Source organism: Anarhichas minor, unplaced genomic scaffold, assembly GCF_050575085.1.
Source record: "Anarhichas minor isolate MPS153535 unplaced genomic scaffold, ASM5057508v1 ptg000033l, whole genome shotgun sequence".
NCBI classification, from domain to species: Eukaryota; Metazoa; Chordata; class Actinopteri; order Perciformes; family Anarhichadidae; genus Anarhichas; species Anarhichas minor.
The window spans coordinates 4,020,319-4,047,759 of record NW_027466479.1 but is presented as its reverse complement, the minus strand read 5'-3'; the positions used below and the strand labels follow the sequence as shown (position 1 = coordinate 4,047,759).

The 27,441-nt window shown below is 43.5% G+C and overlaps 1 protein-coding gene across 4 annotated transcripts; it reads right to left on the bottom strand.

Annotated features, from left to right (window-relative positions):
- Window positions 1-5,568: 5,568 nt before the first annotated feature.
- On the bottom strand, window positions 5,569-26,846 carry rxrba (retinoid x receptor, beta a). Of its 4 annotated transcripts, XM_076106346.1 has the most exons (13): window positions 26,728-26,846; window positions 25,817-25,965; window positions 23,992-24,227; window positions 23,094-23,247; window positions 22,769-22,948; window positions 19,584-19,604; window positions 17,323-17,483; window positions 16,957-17,086; window positions 16,211-16,343; window positions 13,600-13,635; window positions 11,244-11,335; window positions 10,965-11,070; window positions 5,569-10,722 (listed from the first exon to the last, which is right to left on the bottom strand). In XM_076106346.1, the coding sequence occupies exons 2-13, from the start codon at window positions 25,830-25,832 to the stop codon at window positions 10,575-10,577; spliced, it is 1,413 nt and encodes a 470-aa protein (XP_075962461.1). In that variant the 5' UTR covers window positions 25,833-25,965; window positions 26,728-26,846; the 3' UTR covers window positions 5,569-10,574. The 4 variants fall into 4 exon arrangements, with proteins under 4 accessions (XP_075962461.1, XP_075962463.1, XP_075962462.1 ...); XM_076106348.1 differs by lacking the exon at window positions 13,600-13,635; XM_076106347.1 differs by lacking the exon at window positions 19,584-19,604.
- Between the last annotated feature and the right edge of the window lie 595 nt (window positions 26,847-27,441).

Genomic DNA, 27,441 nt, shown 5'->3' with positions numbered 1-27,441 from the left:
AGATCAGTGGAGGCTCAGCTCCCTCAGGGACCCCGGCGCTGACGGAGGGACTCCTCAGCCGGCTGAGGTCAATAAGGAATGCACCGGGGGAGAGGGAGGGAATGTACCACAGGGGTGTTGAGGAAGGGGGTGGGGTGGCAGCGGAGGAAACACAGAGGGGTCTTTTGTGAGACAGGAAGCTGCTGAGACCAGGGCCCTCTCTCTCTGGTACAGTAGTGGGGCAGAGAGAAGCCTGGGATGTGAGAAAGATGTGACTCAGGGGATGAAGACGAAGTTACCCGAGGAGGGAAGAGAGCTCAGTGAGCGAGGGGCATGGAGGAGGAGAAGACACCTGGGAGATGGTAGGAAGAGGGAGGAGTGCAGTAATACGGCGTCGGAGAGGAAACGGGCTGGAGTCTTTCTAACACTTGGGATCGGATTAAATGATTCCAGCAGAGATTTTAGTTTGGTTTGTTTGTCAGCAGGATTACGGAAAAAATACTGTCCAACTGTCCAAGGAAGAACCCCTCCTGATATCATCCTATAGACAAGGCCTTAGTGGAGGTCTGCGCTCTCAGGGTGCCCTCCTAGTTAGTAAAGCAACGGTGTTCAGAAATTGTGGGAAAAAAAAGATACTTCTGTATATATGACAACTTAGATATAGTCAGCTACAGGCCCCACATAGCATTGTAATAAACACACCCAATCACCAAACTTGCTTGCCTACACTGTTAATGGTGCTGATGGAGTTACAAGCTAACAGGTTAACGGTCATTGCGTTTATATGGTGCCTTTCTAGTTTAGTCACTATGTCACCATTCAGCGCACACACACACACACACACGCACACGCACACGCACACGCACACGCACACGCACACGCACTCTGTGATGGCAGAGATTGCAGGAAGTGAACTAATGCGCATTCACAAACTGATGGCACAGCATTTGGGAGCAATTTGGGGCTCAGCATCAGTATCTCGCCCAGTTTGACATGTGGACTGGAGGAACAGGGGCTCTTGCGCCAAGTTCCCCTGACCGCCAATCTTGCGATTAGTGGTCGACCCGCTCTACCTGCCGAGCCACGGCCGCCCATAAACTCAGTAATTCATGCTTTAACTCAGCCATTTGTTGGACAAACACTGGCAGAACAAAAGGTTAATTGAAGACTCAAACAGCTGGATCTGGTATCAGTGACAACTTTAGAGAAGAAGGTGAAAAGAGATGAACGCTGAGGTTTGTCTCGGGGACGCAAGCACAAAAGATCGAGGACAGAAAAACGAATCATTGATTTCCGAAACAAAGAGCTTTTTATCTGAGTTGAGACACATCCGGTCCATCACTGTACGAACAACCGAGACGGCAGGAGAAATACCTGTGAGGCTGCAGTGTCATCAGTGTGACACACAGAAGTGGTCTATGTCATCTGAAAGCTGAAAACCAGAAGATGAATTTGAGATGCACGCTGTGTCAAGTTTTTCTGACCATAAATATCTGTAATAAACATTTCTGTGTTGGTCATGCTCACTTACTGTATGTTTCATAAGTTGTGGCAGCAATTTGGGGATTTTGGTGCTTCAGATTTTGTGCTAAATTTAACAATTTCTGATCATCTGAGAGCTGATAAAAAAAAAAGACGACAAAATCCCTCCAAAAAAATACCACATTAAAACACCAAGCCCTTGAGGAACCCCATAGAAAAATCCACACTGTGATTTGGTGTCAAACACTTCTGACATTTTTTTTTAATTTCTGAAAGAATCGCAAAATTGGATGGCAAGCGACCCCTTATGACAATACTCCTCTGTATTCTGACAAATACAGCTCTGAATGCAGCGGGTCTCTAGTTTGTGGTCGGAACGTTTCCTGACTGATTATCCTAGAGGTCACAACAGGTCATGTTGCACAGTTTCAAAGAGAGTTCTCACTATGAGGACTAACATCATCACACATGGATACAGTTGGGCTCACTGGATCCTCAAGAGTCTCAGCTGCAGTCAAACCCAATTTATGCAACTCCAAGACTGTTCAGGGACCACAGAAATATTCAAATACACCATTTTAGAAAAGGCAACAGTAACGCATTTAAACTGTATGCAAACTGCGTGGGATTATCATAAAGTGGGCATGTCTGTAAAGAGAAGACACGTGTAGAGCCCTTTTGTATTCCCATATCTTGAGGTGAGAGGTCAAGGGACCCCTGTGAATATGGCCATGACACCTTTCCCTCAACGAAATGCAGCCTCCTCCCCGACAAGACATGGTTGGTACCAGTGGAGGCCTCGGGTCTTCTGTAGTTTATGACACCAGTATCTTCAAAACTGAGCCTGCTACGACCTCTGACAGACAGTTATATGAATTATAATAATGCTGCTTTCCCCTACACTACACTACTGAATCAGTGTCCCTGTTGAATGACAGTGGGTCTAACGGTGCAAAAACATGTGCATCATAACTGACAAAATAAATGAAATAATATATGGACTTCTGAAAGCAGACTTTTCTACTTGGAGAGTTGTGTGACTACAGTAGTTCCTCATTGTGTCACTGTGATATTGTGGCGTGCATACTATTGACATCACACAAAGAGGCAGCCACAGTCAGCATCTTCTTCTTCTTCTGGAAGGTAAATGGACCTCATGCTTATGACCTTTTGTCCAGTTTTGCATTTAGTTTTAAAATGCCCAGTTGCACCATGGGTGTCCTTCTGAAACATTTATTTCAGCACATCTCTCAGTCTCACTTATCTTCCATGTTCCCTTGATTAGAAAGCAAGACCAACCTCCCTCAAATGCAGAACTATATACTTTACGTGGGACCCAGTTCTCCGTTGCACCCAGATTTAGCTCTGCTCAGGAGGCGCTCAGTCGTCTAAGTGTAGCCTGGCTCACATTTGGTCTGTGTGTACCCAAACGCTAGCGTATCATTACAGAAAGAACATGGGACGGTGGCTGACCAGTAATTTGGCTTCCCTAAATGTTGTCACTAGTCATTCCAAAGTTTCTTTCCGTCCCCACAGTCTGGGTCCGACAGAGGCAACAAGCTGCACGACGCAGCGGGCACTCTGCCTTTCATGCCATAAAAAGATACGTTTACCGTGGAGACATGACTGGATATGAAGTTGATGCTAAATTCCACACTAAAAGTTGCTTTCACTTTTGACTGTCACCCATCAGACACTTTGATCCGACATGCAGTAAACATGAAAATGATTTATTAACACTTTCAGTCAGGGCTGTTAACATTGGATGGTTTGAATCAGCAAGCTAAATGTTAGTTTTTTACTTCAATGATCTGACTGCGGTCGGAATTTGTAAGGAACTTGCATTCATGTTTTAGTTTATTCAAAATGTATTTTAATTTATTAAAACATGCATGCAAACGAAAATAAATAACTCCTAATAGTTTACGCAATAAAGCGGAAAAGGGACTTCTTTTTTAAGCAGACAGGAGATAATGTGCAAACTTTGAAGTTGTGTGTTTGGGAACAAAGGTGTGTGTGTGTGTGTGTGTGTGTGTGTAGGGGGATTATAATAGTTTTCTATGTACCTAGAACAGAAAATACACCTGACGTCTTGCTCTCCATTTCAGAGTACACATGCTCAATAAAGCTCTTCCTTCTTCACACCTTGGTTGTGTGTGTGTGTGTGTGTGTGGGGGGGGGGGGGGGGGGGGGGGGGGGGGGGGGGGGTATCTGCACCACACAGGATCCATCAAAGCGCTGCCGGCTGGTTTAATCGGTGCACAGTAATAACATTCACCCGGTGAAAATTGACATTCGTGAGGCAGAAACAGAGAGGGAATTTGACCCTGGGTATCAAAGGTGTCTTTCTGCAGCGCTCGCCCTCACCCGCACACCGGAGGAGAGAGGGAGTTGGGGTGAGAAACAGGAGTGAGGTGGAGGAAGAGTTAGAGCCAGAAGGAGACTGGGGAGAGAGAGATCGAGAGGTTAACAGGGAGGATAGAGGGAGTCAGAACGAGGGAGAGGATAGAGAGTGAGGGAGAAGAGGTGAGACGATGTGATGGAGGAAAAGAAAGATGTAAAGGAGGAAGATGGGGACTGGAAGGGGACGGCAGGCTGTTAAAGATGAAGCATGACGGAACACAGTTCAAAGGGGGCACTCGAACAGACCACGAGGGGTCTCAAATTATGAACTATAATTAAACGTTTCCTTTGAAATGACTAAATGTCATGTCATAGCATTTAGTGTTTCTGTGCTCCGCTGAATAAAAGTATCAGCTGATGGAAATCTGATTTTGAAATCCAACACTTAACACTGTTTAAGTCATCATGTTGCCAATGAGTGTCCTGAACCAAAACTTACTGTGTGTTAATAATCTTCTCTACATATGATGCTGCCAACATGGCCGCCATGCTGTCCTGAACACAACCCTCTCTGTGGCTGCGCCCTCTGCTGGCAGCTGCTGGAACCACAGGAGCAGCTTCCCACAGTGCTCAGGCATCTGCAACATGGAGTGATGCTCAACGTCCGTCTCATCCGTCTCAGGCCAACACATCAAAGTTCAAAGATGAAGAACACAATAATACTGTACGTTATGCTACGTCTGTCTTCCAACCGTGGTTTGTGCCAAAGAAGAAAATCATAAAGGGCCATTTTAAAGGGTGAAATATTGAGATATTGGTCTTTTTTAGATACGACGGTCAACTTTGTGGCCCGAAACAATAGTTACAGAAATGCTAGTATACAATAAAAGCTGCTGAGAACCCATTGGTGTGCATTTCTCATTACTGCCAGTCTAACAACATGCATGAACACAAGGATCTGCCAAAAGCAACGTTGTTAAATTCTTGAAATACTCTCGGTGAGCAGAACTCTAACTGCTGGCCAGACAGGCTTTAAACAGGACGTAAAAATACATTTAATAAGCTCTTTTAGGAGCTTAAATTCTTTGCGTCATCTCAAGCGTTGAATGGTGAACTGTGCTCTGGATGTCCCTGGTCAGAGACGAGGGAGGAGACAGACTGAAGGAGGTGGCAGGAGAGAGGAGAAATGGAGCAAGAGAGCAGCTCTAAATACAGATACAAACTCACACCCACATTCCTGTCTTTACATTTTAATATGTGGCAGAGGGAACAAGAGCCACCACCAGTGCACGGTGACATTTACCGATTGAAATGTGCTGATCTCGGTTCTGCTGCTTCCTTATTGGCCGAGGTGCGTTAGGTAGGCAGTGCAGGAGAAGTCCTCCACCCTGCAGCTCTGATGGAGGTGGAGCGGCAGGAGACCAGGGTGGTTAAACTTTGACATGACGAGAGGTCAGTGCTCCCTCTAGAGGTGGAGAGATGGGAGTGCGGTGCCAGCGGTCGACCGAGGCCCTGCGGTCCTGCTGGACTGAGGAGCTGCCCGTCCCTCCACCAGGACACGGGGGTCTGGTTCGGACCTTCCAACTCACGGACAGTGAGCGGGTGTTTTATGTGGAGCCTTAAGGAAATGAGTGCACCGCAACTTTCAACCCAGAGTGTGTTTAAGGTGCATTTACATCTTGCAATATCTGAAATTATTTGGAACTTAGTTTAATAATAAAATCCTTTGCAGAGTTTTAAATAATCAATGAAAAACACTTCACATACATTATTAAAACCTTTACTCAGACATGATACAACAAAGAAAACAAGATTCAGAATCAATCACTGAAAAAAAGGATTCATATTTTTTTTTCTTCTTCTTTCAATCCCCGAAGCACACAAAAGTCCACCGGCTCCATGTGTACGATGGAGGGAGATGGAACCAGGACAAAGAACAATAAGAGTGACAGAATCATTCTGATTTTACAGCTCTCGTACTTGTTTAATACTTTGTAATAAACAAAAGATGAATAGCATAGTCGGTGAAGAGGGAGACAGGAAACAAGACAAATAAACAGTGATTTCTTTTTTTTTTTTCAAGGTGAAGAGTAAACAATTAAGGAAGATTCTAAATCTACCGGGACATTGGTTTTTCTGTTTTTCTTCTTGATCGACAAATCAACACCTGATCAGAGTTTGTTAAGTCCCTCCCCTTCTCTCTCTCTCTGACTCACCCTCCACACTTCCTCCGACATAAAACACCGGCGACAACTTCCTCCTCAAAGTGAGCAATCATATTCGGTTGATCCCTCCCATCAAGTTCATTCAATGTAACTGGACCTGTGGATTCTGGTGGCCTTTGCACTGTGTCTACAACTAGAGCAACAAGTTCTGAAGTTTGCTTTGATCCAGCTGCAGCCACCCGGGACTCTAACACAGTGAAACACACCATCAGGTCCCAGCGGCTGCAGGAAACAACCAGACAAATGCGACTGAATACATCCCTGTTCAATCATTCCTAGTTTGTGTTTCAGTCATATCTGCATTTCCGTGTCCTGGAAACCAAAGCAGACGTTTTAAGGCCCACGGACCCCAGAAAAAAAAAGCACCAATGCACAGCTTGAGCACCAAGAGGGGGCCACACACTGATCCACTCCAGAGACCAGTCGTCCCCTCTCCACCCGAGCTGTCATTCCATTCCTATTATGGCCCCTCTTTAGTATGCACTACACAGGCCACGGTTAGCACTCTCTTTAGTGGGCTGCACAACGATCACAACATACATGACAAAACAAGCCCCGGGACTGAGTGGCCCTGCTTTTAAAAAACAGCCACATCCACAAACACCTCGGCAGTGATCAATGAACCAGTGAGGGTGCTGGTTTCTGCCTCGTTGATCAGAGCGGGATGGGCCCCGTGTCAATAGGTCAAAATCCCCCCCGATATCTAGTCTATACACAAGGATCAATTATTCAGTCACAGCCTGCAATCCATAACAAAACAGAAAAAGCAAGTTTAATCAATCGATTTTCAGAAAGCGAGTCATTTCAAAATGTAACAAAGATGGCGACAACAAATACTGCTACACAGTCAAAAGGTCACAGCATGCGTCTGCCTTGAGTGCACACGGTTTGCCAACGACTTGTGGGCGGCACGGTGCGACCCAAGTAAGTCAGCAGAGAGGGGCAGCTGAGCTAAATCCCTTCCTCACGCCTCTCCGATGCTCGTCCAGCTAAAAAAAAAAAAAGAAGCTTCACATCCTTTTTCAAACAGGCCAAGAATCACCGGGTTACGTTTACAGGCTCGTCCCAACGCAAAGCCCAGAGCATCAGGTCAACACGTCAGCTTCAGCTCCTTCTGCTCCAAACTAACAGCGCTCAGCACATCACCGCCAACGCTAGTGTCTGCCAGTCAAAAGGCGTAGCTGCTAACAGATTCATTACACATGAACGCACGTGGCCACACACACACCCTATAATAAAAACAAACAAACTACCAACCACCAGCTCTTGCTAGAACAGTCTGCTCGATGAGCACATCTTAAAGTGGCTTAGCAGACAGAACCCGCACTGTTCATCACCCACTAAATGACCTAAGCTCAGAGCACAATGTTAAACATAGAAAGGCTGAACTTAAGCCTGTTGCTGTCAGTTGGAAGAATGGGAATTCTGAATCTTCTCACTGCCAGTTAATATCAACTTATGCAACAGACTTGGCGAAAACACAATGCACAATTTGCAACCGTTTACCACAATATGAATAAACAAGTTGCATATGTTTTACTTTGATTGGTATTTGCTCAGTCAGCTGAGTATCTGACTGCTATTTTCCCTCCAGCACTCGACTGATTGTGTAATCGTTCCCATCTCCAGCTAGAAATGCGGTGCGGTAGCAGCAGGCCCAAACATTCAGCAGAGGAAGCTCCAAAAACATGTAACGGTGCAGAGATGGATGCTGAGATGATAGACGACAAGCGCGCCCTAAAGTCAGCCTACTCTCTCAGGGACGAGTGGGTCGCTCTCACAAACTTCCTTCCACTGCTGATCACAAGTTCTCAAAGTCTGGTGGCAGAAAGTCACTTTTCACTCAAGTCTCTGAGACCACACGGCATCATGCTTCTCTTTACTGACCCCAGAGTAAGGCTGCCATATGAATGAACCCTCTGGAGACTACTTTGCGATGGCTGAGCGTATGCATGGCTGGAGAAAAACTACAACTCCACCAAAGTCTTAAGGCGAGACCACCGTACCGACATGTTAAACAAAGCCACCTGTCTTACAGGCCATCTAACTGTCGGCCTCCGAGTCCGCATCACATGGGGGGGGGGAGGCCACGGGTCATCTCTGACAAGTATTTGGACTATCTGCAGGGCAGGAAGCTCATTGCTCATTCTGGTCAAAGCAGCCGGTGGACCCCAAACACTCACCAGCTACTTCCATTGCTTCCACCGGCCTAAGTGCTTTCTAAAATACAAAAACAAACACTGGCTGTGTCTGGAGGAGCACAGATGAAATGTACACGCACTTAGCTGGTGTTCATTCCCCATCGCAGGGAATCTGCAATAAAGTTAGGGGTCATAATGTAACAAATAAAAAAGGGGAAACCTACATCCTCAACAGACCTATTCAAAGAGTAGGGAACGGCTGATGTGATGTGTACTTGCATACGGTTTGTATTGATGTAAATGTGCAAGTCTTAAACTAACCATAGTAGTTATTTAGCACCTGGTAGAGGGCAGCTGTGCCTCTTCCCTGTAGAAGGATACTGCAGAGTGTATGGTTCTCGTTGCTATTAAATGTGGTGACTAATAAGAAAAACCATCAAGTCTTTGTGTTCCCAGTATTGCTCACCTTTGAGCGTGTGTACTGTGTATGTCTTCGTGTGTTTCACTGCGATGCTCAGATTCAGCCGCCCAAACAGTTCAATCTCAGTAACAGAGATTACCGAGGACAACGGGGACATCGGCAGACGTTGGTGCAAAAGCAGCAGAGGGGTGTGGCCTGGCCTCCATGACAACTTCATAATGATGACCTCACACAGGGGGCAAGCCTCTTGTTGATTGGACAGCAAAAAAAGAGCTTTTAAATGCGTTTGTTGGAGCCACATATTTCACAGGCATCTGTCTCTGCAGGACTCTCCTGTTTTTCTTTTGGATCTACTGTACAACAGCCGCAAGCATCCAGCCAATACACACTGAATGAAGTCTTCCAGAGCTGCAGGTAGTAGGTGTAGGATTTCCATTATACAGCACTAATTACAGTAACACGACTAACACGTAGCTCAAACACCGGGGCCTTGTTTGCCAATCTATACGCAGCCGGTGATTCATCCATGAGCGGAGGTCCGACGATGTATCGCAGATAAGCCGAATTTGATATTGATTGATTGATGACCAGGTGAATTGAAATGTTGCATTATTGCCACTGTCAAATCATTTTATCGGGTCTTTTTTTATCTCTGTTGTTGCACAAAAAATTCAGCTTTTCGCACCTCAATCTACAGAGTAGAGTGCAGACTCTTGAATACCTCACACAGCTCAGCTAGAGGCTGACCAATCCTGGTCGTCTGTACAGGAAGTGGTCAGTCATTTAGCAAGTGCTATAACAAATTCTCACATCTGATTGGACAACAACGCAATAATGAGAAAACCCTACACTTAGTACCTTCAAGGTCATCTCAGGTATGTGAGAATTGATGGTCATTTCTACAAAACATTTACACAGTTACAACTCACAAAGGTGCATAAATGACCTCCAGCAAAGGGGGGATTTTGGGGGGAAGAGGAGATATTTAAGTCTTGCATGAAGCTGTACTTCCTGTGACACTCTAGCCGTTTAAATGCCAACCAACTGCCAAAAAAGAGAAAAGGATGAAATCAAAACTAGGAGAAAAAAAATAATAATTAAAAATTCAAGTCATTCTTCTCGTCCTACAAAGCCCGCTGTGCACATCAGGGTGGGAGGGACAAAGTCTGTCTGTTCAACAAAGTGCTCCCACTCCCCTTTTCCTGGATTTCAATGCCTTGGAAAAAGCTCTCATTTCATGAGTACAGTACTTCAAAATAGAAACAAACAAGTTTCAGCATAATTATTCAAAAAAAGCATAAAATGTTTCAATGTTTACGAGATTGGATGAGCTCACTGTGAGAGCGTGTCTGCCTGTCCATTATAGGACACCTCCTGACCAATGAGAATGGAATTCATTTGATGATGGACAAATGATTGAAACCCTATGCACCTGATTTTAAGCTAAAACCAAACATGAATAAGAAACCGGCTAGTGATGGATATAATACACAGAGGTGCAGCTAGCCGTGTAACTAAGTCACCCAACAAGGGCCGTATAGTTACAGAAAAGCAGAACCCCTCTGTGAAATGTGAAAACTGAAGGCTAACTTAGGATTAAGACATTAACTGTATATGTGTGGTAAAACAGGGTTGTATTGTTTGAGTCGTAACCCCTGTGGTGGAAAAAGGAGTCTGGGAAAAGATGGTGAAAATGTGTGTGTGAGCGTGTGTTACCATACTGTTCATCCAGAGCCATATGATCCGTGCATTAGTTATGTTGCATGTCAATTCATGTATGCAAGTTAAGATCGGCAAGTGCCAGTTATGATAATTAGCCAGTGATATGGAATATGTGTGTGTGTGTGTGTGAGAGAGCCGGCACATTAAAACCAGCAGGTGCTGCAGTTAGGAGAGGCCCAACGACCCAACGACCCAACGTGGGGCGACGTGTTGGCGATCCTGGTGTGCATCGGATCCTGACCGGACCGAACCTGGCGTCCTCTAGGTGAGCTGGTGGGGGGCCTCCAGCATCTCCATCAGGAAGGTGTCGATGGGCGTGTCACCAATCAGTTTGAAGAAGAACAGGTGCTCCAGACACTTGAGACCAATGGAGCGCAGCGCTGGGAGTCGGAGGAGGAGCTTTGCGAACCTGGACGACGGAGAAGAGAGAGAAATGTCCTCAGATCTACCAGCCGTGTAAACTGAACATTCAGAAGATGGTATTTGTCTTTTGTCAAGGCTGTGGGCAGAAACCACTGCATCACACCCAGCCTTCTACCAGCTGCTCTGTGCCATGTTGAAGCTACTGAGCTGAATAATATTTAACTGTTGATTTGTCGGAGCAGACCTCCCCTTTTGCATTTCCCAGTATGTCTGTGTGTTACAGCCTACCTGCCCTGCTGCTCGGGGTATTTCTGTTTGCAGTAAGACTCGAGAGATGCGTACACTCTCTCTCTCAGCTGCTCCACCTCGCTGGGGATGGACAAACCCTTGGCATCTTCAGATGCAAACAGAGAACATCTACGTTATTTCTATTCAGGTATGAAACATATTTGACATGTTTTTCCATGTTCTAAATTCCTTTCATTTTCCAAACTTTCCAGACTCAGTTTGTCCTCTCTCGTTTGGTGTCCTTCCTCGTGTTTGATAACCCTCCACACGTCTATGTACCTGGGTTGAAGAGGATGATGGCTCGAAGGCAGCCGAGCTCCGTCTTGTCCATCTGCATGTCTCTCATCTTGCTTACGAGCTCTGTCAAAACCCTGCAGAGAGGAGAGGAGATTTGTGGAAGGAGATCCCAGTTGGAGACAATTCCAGATTAGGGAAGAGAAAGGAGACGAGGGAAAGGGACAAGAGAAGAAGAAGATGATAAGGGGAAAAGAGAGCGAGAAAGCAATAAAAACAAGAAGAAGAAAGGGGGGAATAAGAGAGTAAGAACAACAGAGCGGGACCAGACTCCTTAATCACATTTTATTCACGGTTACTTCTCAATGGAAAGGCTTTTTGTCTAAACTACACAGGGCATGGCTGAACTGCTGGTTCTACAGAGGAAACAACAACTAAACAAACAACACTCTGACAAGGGTGGCAAACTGCTGCCACCAAATAGTGGTAAGTTCTGGCTGCGGATAATTCTGTTTTCTGTTCTACTTAATAAGTGTGGGTTAAATGTGTTGTTTATAATTAACTGTGCTAGCTAATGTGCAACAGTTGCTATTAAAAGTGGTGTGAAAGGGCCAAATGATTAAAATCTGCTATGGCTGGAGAGTAAAAACGTTATAGTTTCCCGTTAGGTTTCAGGCTTTCACTTTTTCCACACGGTCTATGTTCCACTATCTCAACCGATGACTCCAAGGAGAAGAGAGCAAATGGCAAGGTTCAGGGACCAAACACGGCTTTATTCTGAGCCGTAAAGCTCACTCATGTTTTAGACCAATCTTCTAACAAGGACACCAAATTCATTGACTTATTGGAAATTCCTTGTTTAATATAATTCAAGGGTTCAAAATTGGCCCCTTTAGGGTGGGCCACGGGTTTTATCAAAGTCCTCGATTTAAAAACTGTGTGTCCACACATCTGTGCTGAAGAGTGAAGAATGAAGAGAGGGCCAGAGCGAGGAAGTGATCAGGAATTTGGGTGCAGTACTTTATACTTTAAAAGGAATATTTCACACACAAAATGACTCACCCCATGTTACCTTTGAATTTCTCTCAAGCCTCTAGGTGAACGAAGAATGAAATAACAGAGAGAAGTCTTGTGGGCTGCATTGAACAACAGCACAACTGTATTAAATCATCTGTTTACCAACTGTCACAACTCGTGCAGTATATAACCCAGGTCTCATTCATCCACTCGTAGCCTCACTACTTCCCAAACACATGCATCATCACCACTAAAACTCATATATATATATATGGTAAACAGTTTCTTTGTTTGGGAAGTAATGAGCTTTTCTCAGTTTTTGGATTCTTTGTTCACCGTGGAGGCATGTGGGAAAAACAAAGTTTTGATTTACAAATGTTCTTTTTAAATGTTTTTTGGGGGGGGGGGGGGGGGGGCTTTAAATGCCATCCATTCAGTCTTATATGCTTCACAAATCTTGAAACCTAAGGAAGTAAGAAAGGTGTCTTGTTATTCAAGAGAAGTGCATGCAAACAGCAGAATCGACCATTTTACTTGGCGAAAATAGAGTTCAAACAAACTTACCAACAAATCCATACATTGTTAATCAAACGAGTCATTGTGCATCCTCAGATGTGAAGCGCAATAATATACAGAATGTCAGTTTGGACTTAAAACTTAAACCCTGTTTAACTGCTTGGAATATGACTTGGATGACAGAGGAGAGGACTATGCAGACGTGAGTGAGGTGGGGGGCGCATCAGTTTACTCACTAATCTGTCATCAGAAATGGACATTTTCACAGACACAGCCCAAGCCCACAATATAGTGCATTGGCAAATTAAGTTGTTTTATACACTTGGAGTGATGTTTGGGACGCGCCCACAGTGTGTGTCATTAATTTTAGAAAACGGGCCCCTCCCCTCACAGACGAGGGCCAACACCACCTCCAAAAGACCCAGACGCTAAGTGAGGGCATCCAAACACACTCTGACCTGCCTGTGAAAGAACTGCGTCCTGCAACGGAGTAATGCAGTGTCTAGTCCCTCTATTAACGCACTGGGAAAGCTGGCCCACACATTTGGATTTGCTCATTATGGTCTGGCAAGGCGCAACAGGCATTTGGTTTGGGAAGAAAAGACTTCGTCAATGGGCAGAAGATGAAAAGTATCCTGCAGGCTTTTAGCAGTCAAAGCCACAAACCAAATATGGTGCTGAATTCTAATTCAAAATGCAGTACTGCTCTTTGTCATCACCATCTAAAGTTCACTGAGTGATCGAGTTCAGAATGGTATGTTGTAGAGAAACCCGGCTGACTCCTGCAGAGCTTCAACCTTTCAGCTTCCGTTCAGTTTGTTTCAAGAGGAGGGCTTTCAGAAAGGTGTTTGTGTGGAGGCGTAATTACCTGTCAAATATGGCCCCAACCTCGGCATTGTGCGCCCTGTGTATTCAATCACAATGTGTTATTACAATGTCATTACACAGTTACATTGTTATAACAGAAGTCTGACTGTTTTCTGAGCCCTTCAGCTGTACAGATGGTCAGTGCTTACATATGATTTCACATAGTGACACTCTGTAGTGGTACAAAGTACTAACTGATGCGTGTAAGACTGTTGTGTGCATGAGGATTGTTCACATGTTTCGTGTTTGATTTATCCTATACCTGCACCCAAACACAGATTTCTCTATATGTGTACCTCTGATAAACATTTGATCCGTTTTATGGCATCATAAACTGTAGTCTTACACAAGGCGCCAACTATATTCACATGGATTAAAATAAGCAGAAAAGGAGGTTATGATCAATTTTATGAGCCAAATGCATTACAGCAGGAACCCGTTAGTACACATGAAAGTGTTCAGTGGAAAACGATTAACCCTCAACCTTTAATAGGTTCCTCGGTTAACGGTAATACATCATGAAAAGTTACTTTTTTGATTTAGATTCATCAAATGTCTTAGTCTGCTCCAGCATACTGTTTTTGCCTTTAAAAGGGTCCAAAAAAAATGAAATCCTTTTCTGTCATGTCGTGTTTTGTACTAAAAGCCGTAGTAGTTGTGTTGGTCAGAGCTTTCCTAGAAAGCCATTTAGTTTTTACATCCTCCTTAACAAAATAGGATTCAGGTACTTGAAACGGATGCTGATGCAAGCTGAAACAAAAGGCTGCTGCTAGAAGAGAGCAGTGTTATGAAAGTATCAGAGGAAATCACTGAGCTGTTTGCCATAAGCTTGCTGTAACCCTGACCTGATTTCTAGGCTAAATTAATCCTTTATAACAATGTAATTACTGTGTAATTAACAGTGAATTGACACGTTGTGATGTTTTTTTTTTTTCACATAAAGTCATTGAGATTGAGTATTTTTTTTTTTAACCAAGGCATGTGACAACGTAACGAACAGAACAATGTCTCACTCGAAGCACTGAACATGCATCAAACCTGCCGATGTAATCTACCTCTGGATAATGCAGTGTCAGCCCCTTCTCACATGAACCAGCATTTATTACAGCACGAGTGTCTCATCTTAATGAAATAAAATATTCTGAAACAACCTCTACCAACAATAACAACACAATGGCATGATGTCAGTTATCTCCATATTGGTTTCTAGTGACATGTCAAACATGTCATTTCACTTTGGAAGTAACAACTGATGGTTGATGCACTCACGGGGAGGCCGGCGTGGCTGTAATCATGTTCATGTTTTGTCTTTCGGTGATCGTGGAATAAGTGTTTGGGGATCTCAAACTAACAGACTTGTTTTAGAAATGTGAACAACTCTGGACTGACTGTGTACCTGCAGCCATTAATCACACAGAAAACATGGGTTTTAGTCATCGTCTTAGACTTTGGATACGTTCAGTCTTTTCCAGGTTTTAAAGACTGCATTACACTAAAGTGATGTCATTTTCCTAACTCACCAGACTGTTCTTGTTGTTCCATTAGTGGCTTTTAGCCACTTAGTCATTATATCCACATTAGTCATGATTATGTATCCAAAATCTCATTTTCTAAATATTTTGTGAGAGCACCAATAGTCAACCCCACAATATCTTCGCAATATTGATCGTGAGGTATTGTGATTTTTGATTTGATCCATATCACCCAGCCTAAACACACATAAGAGCCAGTATTATTTCTAAAAAATGATATATAGAATAACTTATTGTACAATGTTGTGACCTTAGATTATATAAAGACTGGCAGTGATTGCCTCATGCCTATTAATTACAGATTATTTGAATATTGTGCATTTGAATCTTATGATCATTGAAAGTCTGGTTTATGTGAAGATTGTAATTACTTTACAACAAGTGTCTTTATGCCAAGAGATCACAAAACAATTATTCTTTGGTCAGCAGAAAAGAAGATGTAACAATATATCCCCATGGCACATTCTGCACAATGATGGGACGTAAACTACCATATTAATGTAATTTTAAGCCTTATTATATAATAGTTAGTATTGTACATTAGCCAGCCATTGACGGTGTGTGTGTGTGTGTGTGTGTGTGCACATGCATGTCTCTGGGTAAGCATTAGTCACCAGCCTCCCCCAGCATGCTGTCGCCCTACAAGCAGTACTAAAGAAGCAAAGTCTCTCAGCCAATCACTGCCAACACAGAACACAGCAGCTGCAGCCAACCAAAGATGAGGACACAGTATCCTAAATTCTTACCCGTCACTAATCCAGCTAAACCTGAATAATTCATGTATACAAGTAAAGTGTTCTCTCTTTATCTAGCTCTCAGGACTGATGTGGGTTTACCAGGTGAAGTCAAGAGGGGACCTGGCTTCTCAGGTTCCATCTATTCTAGGCTAAAAGTAGGTGGTGCTAATACTGTGTAGGAGCGGATCTATTCTAAGTAGAGTAGAAAAGTCTTATATTGTTTACGGTGGCATGTCCTCTCCAGTTGGGTCACCCGCCCAAACTTGTGAATGCTGGGTAAATCCCTGGTGTTGCATGTCTGTCAGAGAGCTACGCTTTGTGCACATATGCATCTGTGTATTACCTGTCAAAGATGGCTCCAACGCCTGCACTGTGAGCACTGTTCCTGTGGACATGCAGGCCAGTGGCCAGTAAGATCCCGTCCTTCACAGAGATGGAGCGATGGGAAAACGATGCAATCAGGAGTTCATTCCAGCCTGTTGAGAGTGAGTGTTTCATTATTTCTAATGAACAGTCAGTTGTGATGTTTTTATTTCTTTATACCCGATATGACTCAATGATCCTGGTCCTAAAGGGTTAGGGTTAGACCCGGCTCTACCACTGAGCCACAGTCACCCTGCTGTCATTATTCAGCGAGGACCAGCTGAGCCTCAACGCATCACTACATGGAACAGATGTTTTGATCAAACCCTCTGGATCGTTCCTCATTTTCCAAAGCCGTTCAACACAATGGAAGATATTTAGAAGATTGTGGACCTTATTTTTAGTTCTATGTTGGAAAGAGGGCAACGGTCTTCATCAGATTCTTTGAAAACATGAATTACAAAAAGACAACATACAGGGTTTACTTCCAGGGCTGGAAATTTGCACCAGCCATCAGCCAAATGTTGGTAAAATGTTCCAGTGGCTGCTAGATTTGCTTCACTCACCAGCCAAAAACAAACCTACTGAGTGGCTGGTAGATTTTAGAATCCACCAGGCACAGCTGCAGAGGGACAGAATGTAACGGCAGGTCTTCTTTGCGGCAGTATTGCTGAATCTCAGTGTGAATCACCACTGATTGGTTAAGCGGTCTTGAGGCAGACTTACCTGCACGTAGCAGGATGACCTGGTCGTCCAGGGCCAGCTCAGAGAAGTGAGGGATCCTCTTAGCCCACTCCACCAGGGTGAAGAGCTGCTTGTCAGCTGCCTGACAGATGTTGGTGACCGGATCGTTGGGCTGAAGAAAGCACAATTTGAGGTTTGTAAAGAGACCCTGCATTATTCATATCGACTGAAAGGGAGGATTGTCAAACTAATCCTGCAGTCTTTGACCAAATGTAAGCATGATTATATGCTTGAATGAAGTACAGAAGACGTATATAAGCTGACTATCACCTCATATGTTCAATATTTGTATCAAAATAATAATAATGTTCAATAAAGCACCTCAAACAAACCATCCAGACTACTCACAGAGCTGCCACCTGAACTTCCGTCTGCGTGAAGCTCTGTCTTCTGCTCCACAGCCATCTCCGCTTCCAAAATCTTCTCCACCGGCATCTCCTCGTTCACCACACTGGTCGACTCCACCTCGCCCTCTCGTTCCCTGTTCCTCTGTCGTTCCTCTTGGACAGCTGCAGGACGGGGGGGGGGGGGGGACGACGACAAAGAGGAGCACAGGAGAAAAACAATGAAGGACAAGAAAAGGGGAGGATGCGAGAAAGAGTAAGAAGAGCAGAGAGGAGATAATGTGTGTGGGAAGGATGAGAGAAAGGAGGACGACATGAAAGAACGAAGGAGCAAGAAAGGTGCAAGAGCAACGGAATGGACAATTTACCGAAGCAAAGGGCTTGGACAGGCCGGCCATGGTAGTGGTCATAGGTCAACAACACAGCAAAAGAAAGAGAAGGAGAGGCAGTGGAGGAGAAAACCACGTTGAGTAGAAAAGGTTTGACACCAGAGTGAGAGAATCAGAGATGAACAGAAAACGTGTGGATGAATGAAGAGGAGACATGAGGGAGAAGTGTGGGTGCAGGGAGAGGATGGCATAAACAATTTAAGACAGAAAAACAGAGAGAAAAAAAGAGCGTAAGACCAAATTGACGTGACAAAATGTGCAAAACAGAAAGGAAAAGAAAAGAGACGGATGTGTACAATTCATGATCAATCCAAAGTCTCTCATTCTGTCTTTCATACTGCTATCATGACATTCACAAAATAAATCATTATTATTGACTAACAAGGAGGGAGTTACAACAAAATGTAACATTGTAATCTGAAAGTAGACATTTTGCTCAGATTCAATTTCAGGATATCATTTTTTTTCTCAAAACAAACCCAAAATTCTTTGAAGACATTTTAACAGCCAGATTAAGAACAGGTAGGTTTCTACTTTTCATGAAGTTAAAGACATCTGGTCAGGGCTCCACATTAAGCTTTTTCAGCCCTTCAGGCAAGTGGCTGTGATGTCTTACTGATAGTCAAACTTATAAAGAAAATTAATAGAGATTTGGACAAAAAGAAAAAAGATTATATATATATATATATCAATGTTATGTATTTACTTTGTTATTGATCCCCCCCATAACTTTGAGGTCTGATGGAAGCTGTCCATTAATAAAAAATGGGTGGAGTGTTCGATACAATTCATACACAGTAATCCGATTTTGGGGGACCAAAGATAATTGGACAAAATGAAATAAGACATCAGAAGACAGAGACTGAGGTTATGTGAATAAAGGACATCCCACCACCAACGATCTGAGACATCCAAGCTGAGAGTGGTCCAATACAACAGAGAATGTCCACGTTCAAATAGTTAATACAGTGTAATTTGTACCCAACAGTCTCACATATTTACATTTTCCAGAAGGGTATGTAAATTACTTTGTTATTGTTTTGGTCATTACTTGGAGAGCAGCAATTGTAAGCATTGCTTCGTTTATGATTCAAATACCCAATCTTTCTGGGTCGTGCTGCGAAAACAGCACATATCAATTGTTTATTGTTTTCTATTTTTGAATTATGTCTGATACTGTGTATATTGTTATGCACCAATGTGTAACGTACTTGGCAATAAACTCTTTGTGATTCGGTTTAAATAAAGCCTTTGTAAAGGAAAACGGGTCTGGAAACAGTTTAAAGGTTATTTCAGTGTAACTCCTAGAATGCCCACTCAATGTCAAGCAACGCAAAGACATTGATAGGCTTGATTTTATCACCATCAATCTGCATCACTGTGTTGTGTCTGTGTTTAATACATAACAAGAAAAGGCGTGCCAGTGGCCACGGGTTTTGAGAAGCCGGCATGTGACGGAGAGCGGCTACTTTGGAAGCCAAAACTGGCTTAAGTGGGAAATTCAATGAACATCCATTCTTCTTCTACAAATCAAAGTCTCCTCAAAAATGGAAGTTAACAATCCTGGACAGAAGTGGAACTGCTCTGTGGCCCTACTGGGCAGCACCCAGGTGGGATTAACAACAAGAAGCTTTACAGTACAGTAGGATGATGATTAAAAGGAGTGTGCATACTCAGCAAACTTTCCCTGGGTCTATAAAGGTTAAAGAAAACATGGGGGAGTGATTGGAGGCTGGCACTGGTCCACCTCTGAGCACTGGCAACAAACTATGGAACAACTTTTGAAACTAGCTCCTTCTCATAGATATGTCATATCTCTCTGTTGTCGCTCACTCATGCAGACAGACACACACCCCTCCCTCCCTCTTCTCCTTACATCTGTCGTTCATCTTGGCCACTACAGAAGGAGGGATGGGGGGGAGAGAGAGAACGAGAGGAAACAAAAAGAGGAAGAGAGGGGGAAAGGGGGTTAGTGTTTACAAGGCTTACCCACCCCCATCTCCCTCTCTACCACTCTGTGCTCGTTCTGTCTATCCCTGATGTACAAATACCAACGAAGCTCTGTAACAATGCACAGGAGACATATCAACACTGATACATTTACTACTGTTCATAATTAGGTGGAATATCTCATTCCAAAAGGTAGGGTTGGTAGTCTTCTTCAAAAACATTTTAGATATTTTTGTTGAAATTCTCATTACATCCTGACAGCAATTAACGAATCAAATGCTCTGACAGAACTCTGTATAAGCCGGTCCAATCATTCATTCTGCCAGAATGGAATGATTGGACCGACTACCTGTCTGTCTGCCTGCCTAGATGCCTACCTGCCTGTCTGCTTGTCTGTCTACCTGCCTGCCTGTCTGCCTGCCTGCCTGCCTGCCTGCCTGCCTGCCTGCCTGCCTGCCTGTCTGCCTGCCTGTCTGCCTGTCCTCCTCCCTGCCTGCCTGCCTAGATGCCTGTCTGCCTGTCCTCCTCCCTGCCTGTCTACCAGCCCGCGCAGTCATTGCTCGTCACCTGAGTCTTCCACAAGAAGCTACTTTTGACAGCTGCGAGTACCAACAATAGCCGTGATTGTTGTCTACCTTCGTTATGACAATGTTGGGGGAGTGGCTTTGGAAGGAGACCTGAGGGGACGGGCGGTCAGTGTTGACAACTTGGGCCCCGATTTTCTTGCTAGATTGAGCAACTTTTGGAGCTAGTGATGCTAGCTACTTTCATTGGAGAAGAGTTAGCAACACTGGGCTGGGTTTTCGGTTGGATCATTTTCTTAAATCTAGCTCACAATTGCTAGTTTCTCAAGATTACCAACCCTAGCTTTAAGGTTATGGGTGGTGTTAGAACGTTTTACAGGCTCAGGCAGCTTACATAGAAAGTGCCACAAAAAGCAGCTGTCTCGAATGTCCCTTTCATCTGCATGTCTCCATGACTACAGTGATCATATAACAGCAGCGACCACACGTCTCAACCTATCAAACAAACTGATTCATCATCACGCTAAAGTAAAAGTAGCATCGTAATGTGCTGCCATGATATAACTTATATGATAAAGCACCGTACACAGTACAGTTAGCTCTTACCAACACTGATCAACTCACCAACACTCTCACTTATATAATGATATACTTAATTATGGTATGGTAAACTCAGGCAACTTCATGATGGTGATACTTCTTGATGTTTCATTTCAAACATACTAGTACTGTTGTTTAAATTGCTACAGTTTTATAGCTTAAGACTTAACGGTGAAGTTTATGCTTTTCATAGTAATAATAATCTATAAGGAATCTGTCTGTCTGTATGAACCGCTCAGCCAACCTACTTCACAAATATGCCGGCGTATTGCTGGGGACCCATGGGAGTGTGTTTGTCGAGTTTGGGGCAATTTAGACAAGCATCTATCCGTTATGTGTTCGATAAACTTTGAATAAACGAACAGCGCTCTTTGCAGCAGCGGAGGCGAGGCCTCTGCAGCCTGAGTCCAGCATGTCGTCCACAGCGGCAGACCGCGGCTCATTGTCTGCAGTTCACTCTATAACCAAACTCTTCTTCACTTCCCTGGAGTCAACACGAGCCCATAGACGGCTGGAAACAGAATCAAACCAGAGAGGATTTCACCGGCGTGACTCTGAGTAAAGCGCAACTAGGATACATTTTTCCCTGTGTAAGACAGTATTGCCCCATTTCCTTTTAACAATAATAACATTACTGTCTGCAAAATACCACCGCTAATTAGAGCCATGCTCTTCTTTATAACACTGGTTATTTTTGCCAAAACAAGCGAATAAAGGGCCTATTTAGAAATGACCTCCGCTAAGTGTATTTCACTGTCCTGCTTTACTTCCCCCCCCTTTCTCTGATTGGGTATGTTGGTATTGGCAGTGGTAGAACAACTATTAATACCGCGCAGTAAACGTCCCGCACTGAAATGTTTACCTCAAGTGAAGAGTGAAGGAGAGCCGTTATCAGCATGTACTTTCATTTACTGTTGACGTCTGTTCAAGGTGGAGCTTTCACACAGTTTAATGAATAATAAAGCATTATATTTAGTTCTTGTATTTTGAGAGTCAAATCTGAATCTACAACGTAACCAGTGAGAACACATTGTCAGGTAAACGTAGTACTACAATGTATTCCTTTTTAGTAGAAGTACACAGTTAGTAGTATACAGTTGAGTTGAATATATCCAAGTGCTTTGCTGGCCCTTTTTTTAAGATATTTTGGAGTACAGTGAGTTACAATAGTAACATAATTCTATATTTTTAATATCTAAACATCATAATAAATCTATAGCTGTTTGGGGCCTCAGGCCCAGGTTGCCTATCTTACCTTCATGGAGTATTTCTAACACTGAATCACGATGGATATAATGAAGAGTTTAGATACCAATCAACAGCAAAAAGAGCCTTAAATGTCATAGTGAAACCATGAAAAATATACGAAGGTCAGAGAATACCGTTTATGTTCTATACAAGTGAAGTTCAATGGATCAGAGAACACTGAAGGATACTCTAGTTGTGTCCCCAGTTTTGAGCAAAAGAAGACCACTACTCCTCCAACACATGTGGAACGGAGACCCAAAACTTTAGATTTTTGTTTGATATGATATTTTCTTATATGGCATTACATGAGTAGTGGGCTCTTTATTAGTAGTGTCGAGTCCACTCAGCAAATAGACACAGACATTACCCGACCAATCCACATCATCACTGAGGAGTTACAAGAGGAGCGTAGTATGTTTGCCCCTCCCCCTCAACTACTGTTGGAGAGGACAACACATAATATGAGGTTCTGATCAATCAGCTCAATCAAAAGCAAAGTTAAATCTTTTGAAGAGCTTTCTGACAGATAAATGGTTGTCTTCAAATAATTGATCAACTTAAATTGTCTTTAAAACCCAAATCAAATCCTCATATGTGTGAAAATGCACCATTTAGTGCATTCAAATCTAAAATTGAGTGTGTTAGATGGTGAAAGGGCCCCATTTTTAGGGGTCCTGAGCAGGAGGGGCTGAGGAACCAGCCATCTACAGGGTGTGCTGAAGGGCCCCTGCTTGCTCACCTTCTCTCTTCATGCCCATGGCCAGGCACTTCTGGTAGCGGCAGTACTGGCAGCGGTTCCTCTGTCTCTTGTCCACCATACAGTCTTTAACGTCCCGACAGGTGTAGCTCAAGTCTTTGCGCACTGTGCGCTTGAAGAAGCCTTTACAGCCCTCACAGCTGTAGACACCGTAGTGCTTACCTGTGGAAGGAGGGAGGACAAGAGCCAAAGAAGTAAGACAAGAGGAATGACAATTTGCTGGAAATGGCAATGGCTGAAAAGTTTAGGGATCTCAGGGTCTCCAAATTGGAAGGTGGAGAAAAGAGTTGTTAAGGTGGATAGTCACCAGAAGATCTGTCTCCGCAGATGGAACAAAGGCGCTTCTGGGAAAGCATCGGCCCTGGGCTGTGGGGCGACAGCGGCTGCAAGCCCAACGGAGGTTTCACGTCATCGGAGCTGCTCACTGCGTGGAGCCCTGACATGGACACTGTTGAGTTGATCTGAAGGAACGACAAAGGAGAATGTCATGATTCTCATTGTACTTCTGTAATAATGTAAAGGACATGGTCGACATTCTCAGCAAGAACACACAGAAAACAGAGTGAGAGGCAACCGGGTTGCCCTTGTTTTCACTATTTTTTCTCCTAGCCCGCTTTCATTTCTCTCTGACAAACTTGTAAGAACAGAGGCGATAAGAGAATGTGTTTAGAACAAAACTCATAACAACTACCATGTAAACATCAAGGCGAACAGAGGAGGAGAGACGGGGCCTAAACCAGAGTAACAATAAATCTGTAGCTAAATTATACGGTCCCATGGCAAAGACGGACAAAGAATGATCTGCATTATCTAGATATGCATTAATGTTAAACATAACAAGTGTGATTTATTTGATATTTTATTGTATTATAGCAGGACTTGCTAACTGTCACTCAACAATCAGGACAATCTTAAAAATTGTGTTTTAGAAAAGTGTTTTCAGGAAAGTATTGCTTGCCATCTTTCAACATGTTCATTTCTAACTTCTGCTGTTGTTGAAATGGGGATTATGATCTGCCTGTAAGAGTGCTTATGCACTTTTCTAGGTGTTCTTGAACCATCTAATTCTCCGGCCTGAAATATAACACCAAAAACAGAAGAAAAAGCTAAAGCTAAATTTGACCTGAGATAGAACAGGAAAACGACTGCATGGAAAAGATTGTATGTTTAAATCCTATCACAGAGGAACAGGAACCCTGCCTTACCTGCGGGCTGCTGATGGGGCCGTAGCCCACTGATGGCGTGCCAGGCAGGCAGGGCGAGCCCAGTGAAGAGCTGATGACAGAAAAGGGGGAGCCGATGCTACTGATGGGGCTGTTGACCCCCGTGGTGGTGATGGGAGGCAGGGAGGTCATGGAAGCTGCAGCTGAGGGAACCTGCGGAGGCGAGCGCTGCCCCGATGGAGGGGAGGAGACAGACGAACTGTCTGGGCTGTGGGAATCTGAGACAGCGAGAAGGAGAACAGCAAATGGCCGATGTCATCATTAATAAAAGTAATGGAGTGCAAAAATGTCTTAGCTCATTAGTAGGAGGTAATACAGGGATCAATTGAATTTATTCTCAGACTCAAACACAAATGTGGTAGTTCAATCATGAACCTAATACCCGCTGCAAAAATAATAAGAATGGGCTGGCACAGATTAAAGCTGATATACAACCAATCATTTGCAAATATATTGATCTTTCCTTTCTTAAACAAGGATTACAACAACTATTAAGCAGCCTGAACTTTTGCAACTGGATGTTTTATTTGCATCAAGAGAAACTGTTGGTATCCCAGCATTCCAGTAAAATGTGCTTTGCTTTTAACATCCCAGAGGGTGGTGCCTAAAGACACGAAGTGAAGGGCAAGAAGTAGTTATTCTCTCCACTTGTCGGGATTAATCATCAGCTTTCACACAACAGATTGAGATGTCAAGAGGAAGAAATACACTTTCTAGAAGCTCGGTGACTTGAATGTGGTGGACTTTTGATGTGGTTTTGTGGTGCATATTGTTTTATTTCTTTATTGTTGTTCATGCTGTGGTTGGTATTGTCTTTGCTTTCTTCTGCAGCTAGCTGTGTGCTGCAGTTCCACTGCCTGGGGCTGCGTACTTGTTTGTCATCTTATCTAATCTATCTGTCTTGCCTCAAACACACTGGAAAGAAATCAACCAATCATATGCTCACATAAATCACCTACTGTGGCCCACAGAAGACAGTGCTTGCACAACCATGTGAACACTTATCAAGTCAACAAACAAGGAACCACGCTTTGAAATACTGAGAACATTGTTTCTCCAACATTTTTGATTTTAGTGTTCTCATAAGTCTCTGTCAATGTCGGACACTGGTACAACTCAACTGTCACATATTTCACAAAGCGTAAATATAGCATTTCATAACTACTTGTGAGGAATACTGATTTCAAGGTGCACAGTAAAATGTGTGGCTAAACAAGCTGAATACGGCACCACCAGCACCGCCATGTTACCATGGTAGGAATACGCACTGGTGCTGCACGTCATCAGCGGTGCACTGATACATTGCTCTCATGGTACTGTATGGTGTTTTGGATAACGATGAGTAGTGAACAGTGGGCCCAATAGTAAACTCTATCCTTTTCCTTAGAGCACAGCAACCATTTGGTAACAAACGTCATCAAGACCGTCACAATAATACAGCGTCAAATCGCACTTTGCTTTAAATAAATGGTGGGATCGGATTTGGAGGCCTGACCCTGATGGACTTTATTCAAATGGTTGCACACTCTAGAGGACAGGGTATGAGTCATATGTGCCAGCTGGGAGGCATGCCTTTTAAAAAGCTTAAATATTTATTTATATACAAGTAAGTCTTGAATGGCCTACATCTTAGTTTCACCATAACCCATGTCTTTCATAGGCCTGCATTTACAGTCATAATAAGAAACGTGTGAGTACAATTTGTACAGTTGTAGCTGTTATCAATATCAGATTTCAAAAGCAATTCTTGCTCGACATTCATGTCGTTGCATAGCTGATGACAAAATCCGTGCCGTTATTTTCTCACCTCTACTGTCTCCCATGGTGCTGGTCGGGCCACAGGGGCTGGCAGGCAGCTACACACCGACGTACGACCGTCTCAAACGGCCCGCTATCAAACTCTAGACCGCGGACTGAGGCCCGGGCCAGAGTTGTTTTTGGAAACCAAAAACGGGTCTGGAATTCCAACACAAGGGAGAGCTTCAAATAAAATACTGATGTGGCAGAGAGAATGCACATTTGGTTATACAATTGAAAAACAAAACTAGCATCCATCAGTCTACTGCACCGTTATGAGCTGTCTGTATGCTTGTCACTAGACATATTTGTGTCTTTCATGCATTTTTGGCTTTTGACGTATCGTTCAGACAGGTCTTTGCAAAACAGTCAGCTGGTAAACCGATAACTGAGCAAATACACTGTATTATTTATTAAATATGAAACAATCTAATGGTACCAAACAATGATTATGTTGACTAGTTTTAACGTAGATACGAATACGTCCCATTCCACTCTGTAGATAGAGCCCAGACGGATGGCAACAAACCACCGTTCTTGCACGCTAACGTTAGCTATTGCATAGCTCGTAAGCTAGCTAAGGTTACTAGCTAACGGTCCAGATGTCTGTGCCTACCGTAAAGCTAACTGGCTTGTGTTAGCTACCCTACTTTAATAACATTATACACTCAATTATTATTGCATATCTCAGCATGATTTGTCAGACTAACAGTCCTTTAACGCTACATTTAGTCAAAAACTAGGTTTAGCCACCTAAGCTAGCTAGCCAGCTAGTTCACCCGAAGCACCGGAGGAGAGCTAGAGAGCCAAGAACAGACCAGTTTAGGACTAGTTGTTCCACCTATATGTACTTACCCTAGACATAACCTAGCTACGTGCTGTAAAGATATATTGAGGTGAAAATAAATACGGTTTACTGACGGTTTAGCGGCACAGCTTCTTCGCATGAAAAGATGTGGCGACTAGGCCCCGCGTGTGTCTCTTTCTCCCCCCACTTTGCCTCGTAGTCAGCCCTCCCTCCCCCTGCAAAGATGAAAACATGATGATGGTGGAGGATTTGGCATAGGGCTCTCTTACAGTTGAACATTGGCTCAGAATCACTTCAAAACCGAGCAGCCCGGGTCTCTTTAAGCAGTAGAAGAGTGGTTGTGTGGTCATGCTGCCTCTCACATGTCAGTGAGGGAGACGCAACAGGTCAAGAGGTCAAGACAAGTTCAGCGAGTCCTTTGCTGAAAGGTTGTTGGAGGGCATTGGTGTTTCTGCTGCGATGGAAGATATCTCTTCATCTTATTGTAAATCAATTATACAAATATTTTCTATTCTTGCAAGGGCATCAGTCATACTATGACTGCACATGGGAAATACACTAGATTTACAACACTATCACATTTGGGTTTATGAGATGTATCAACCTCAAATCTTCTTTTTATTCACTGTAAACAGACAGCGCTTTGTCTCATATTCTATAGAAATCAATGAAAACATTATTGACAATGTATATCCTCAGCATCCACATTACAATGTTTATAAATTGAATCCGATTATTTCCGCTAGCTAAATGGGTAGTTTTTTTGTGCCATGTTAAGTAATACACAGGTATTTATGTCGAGCTGACAGCAGATTGTTCTAAATTTA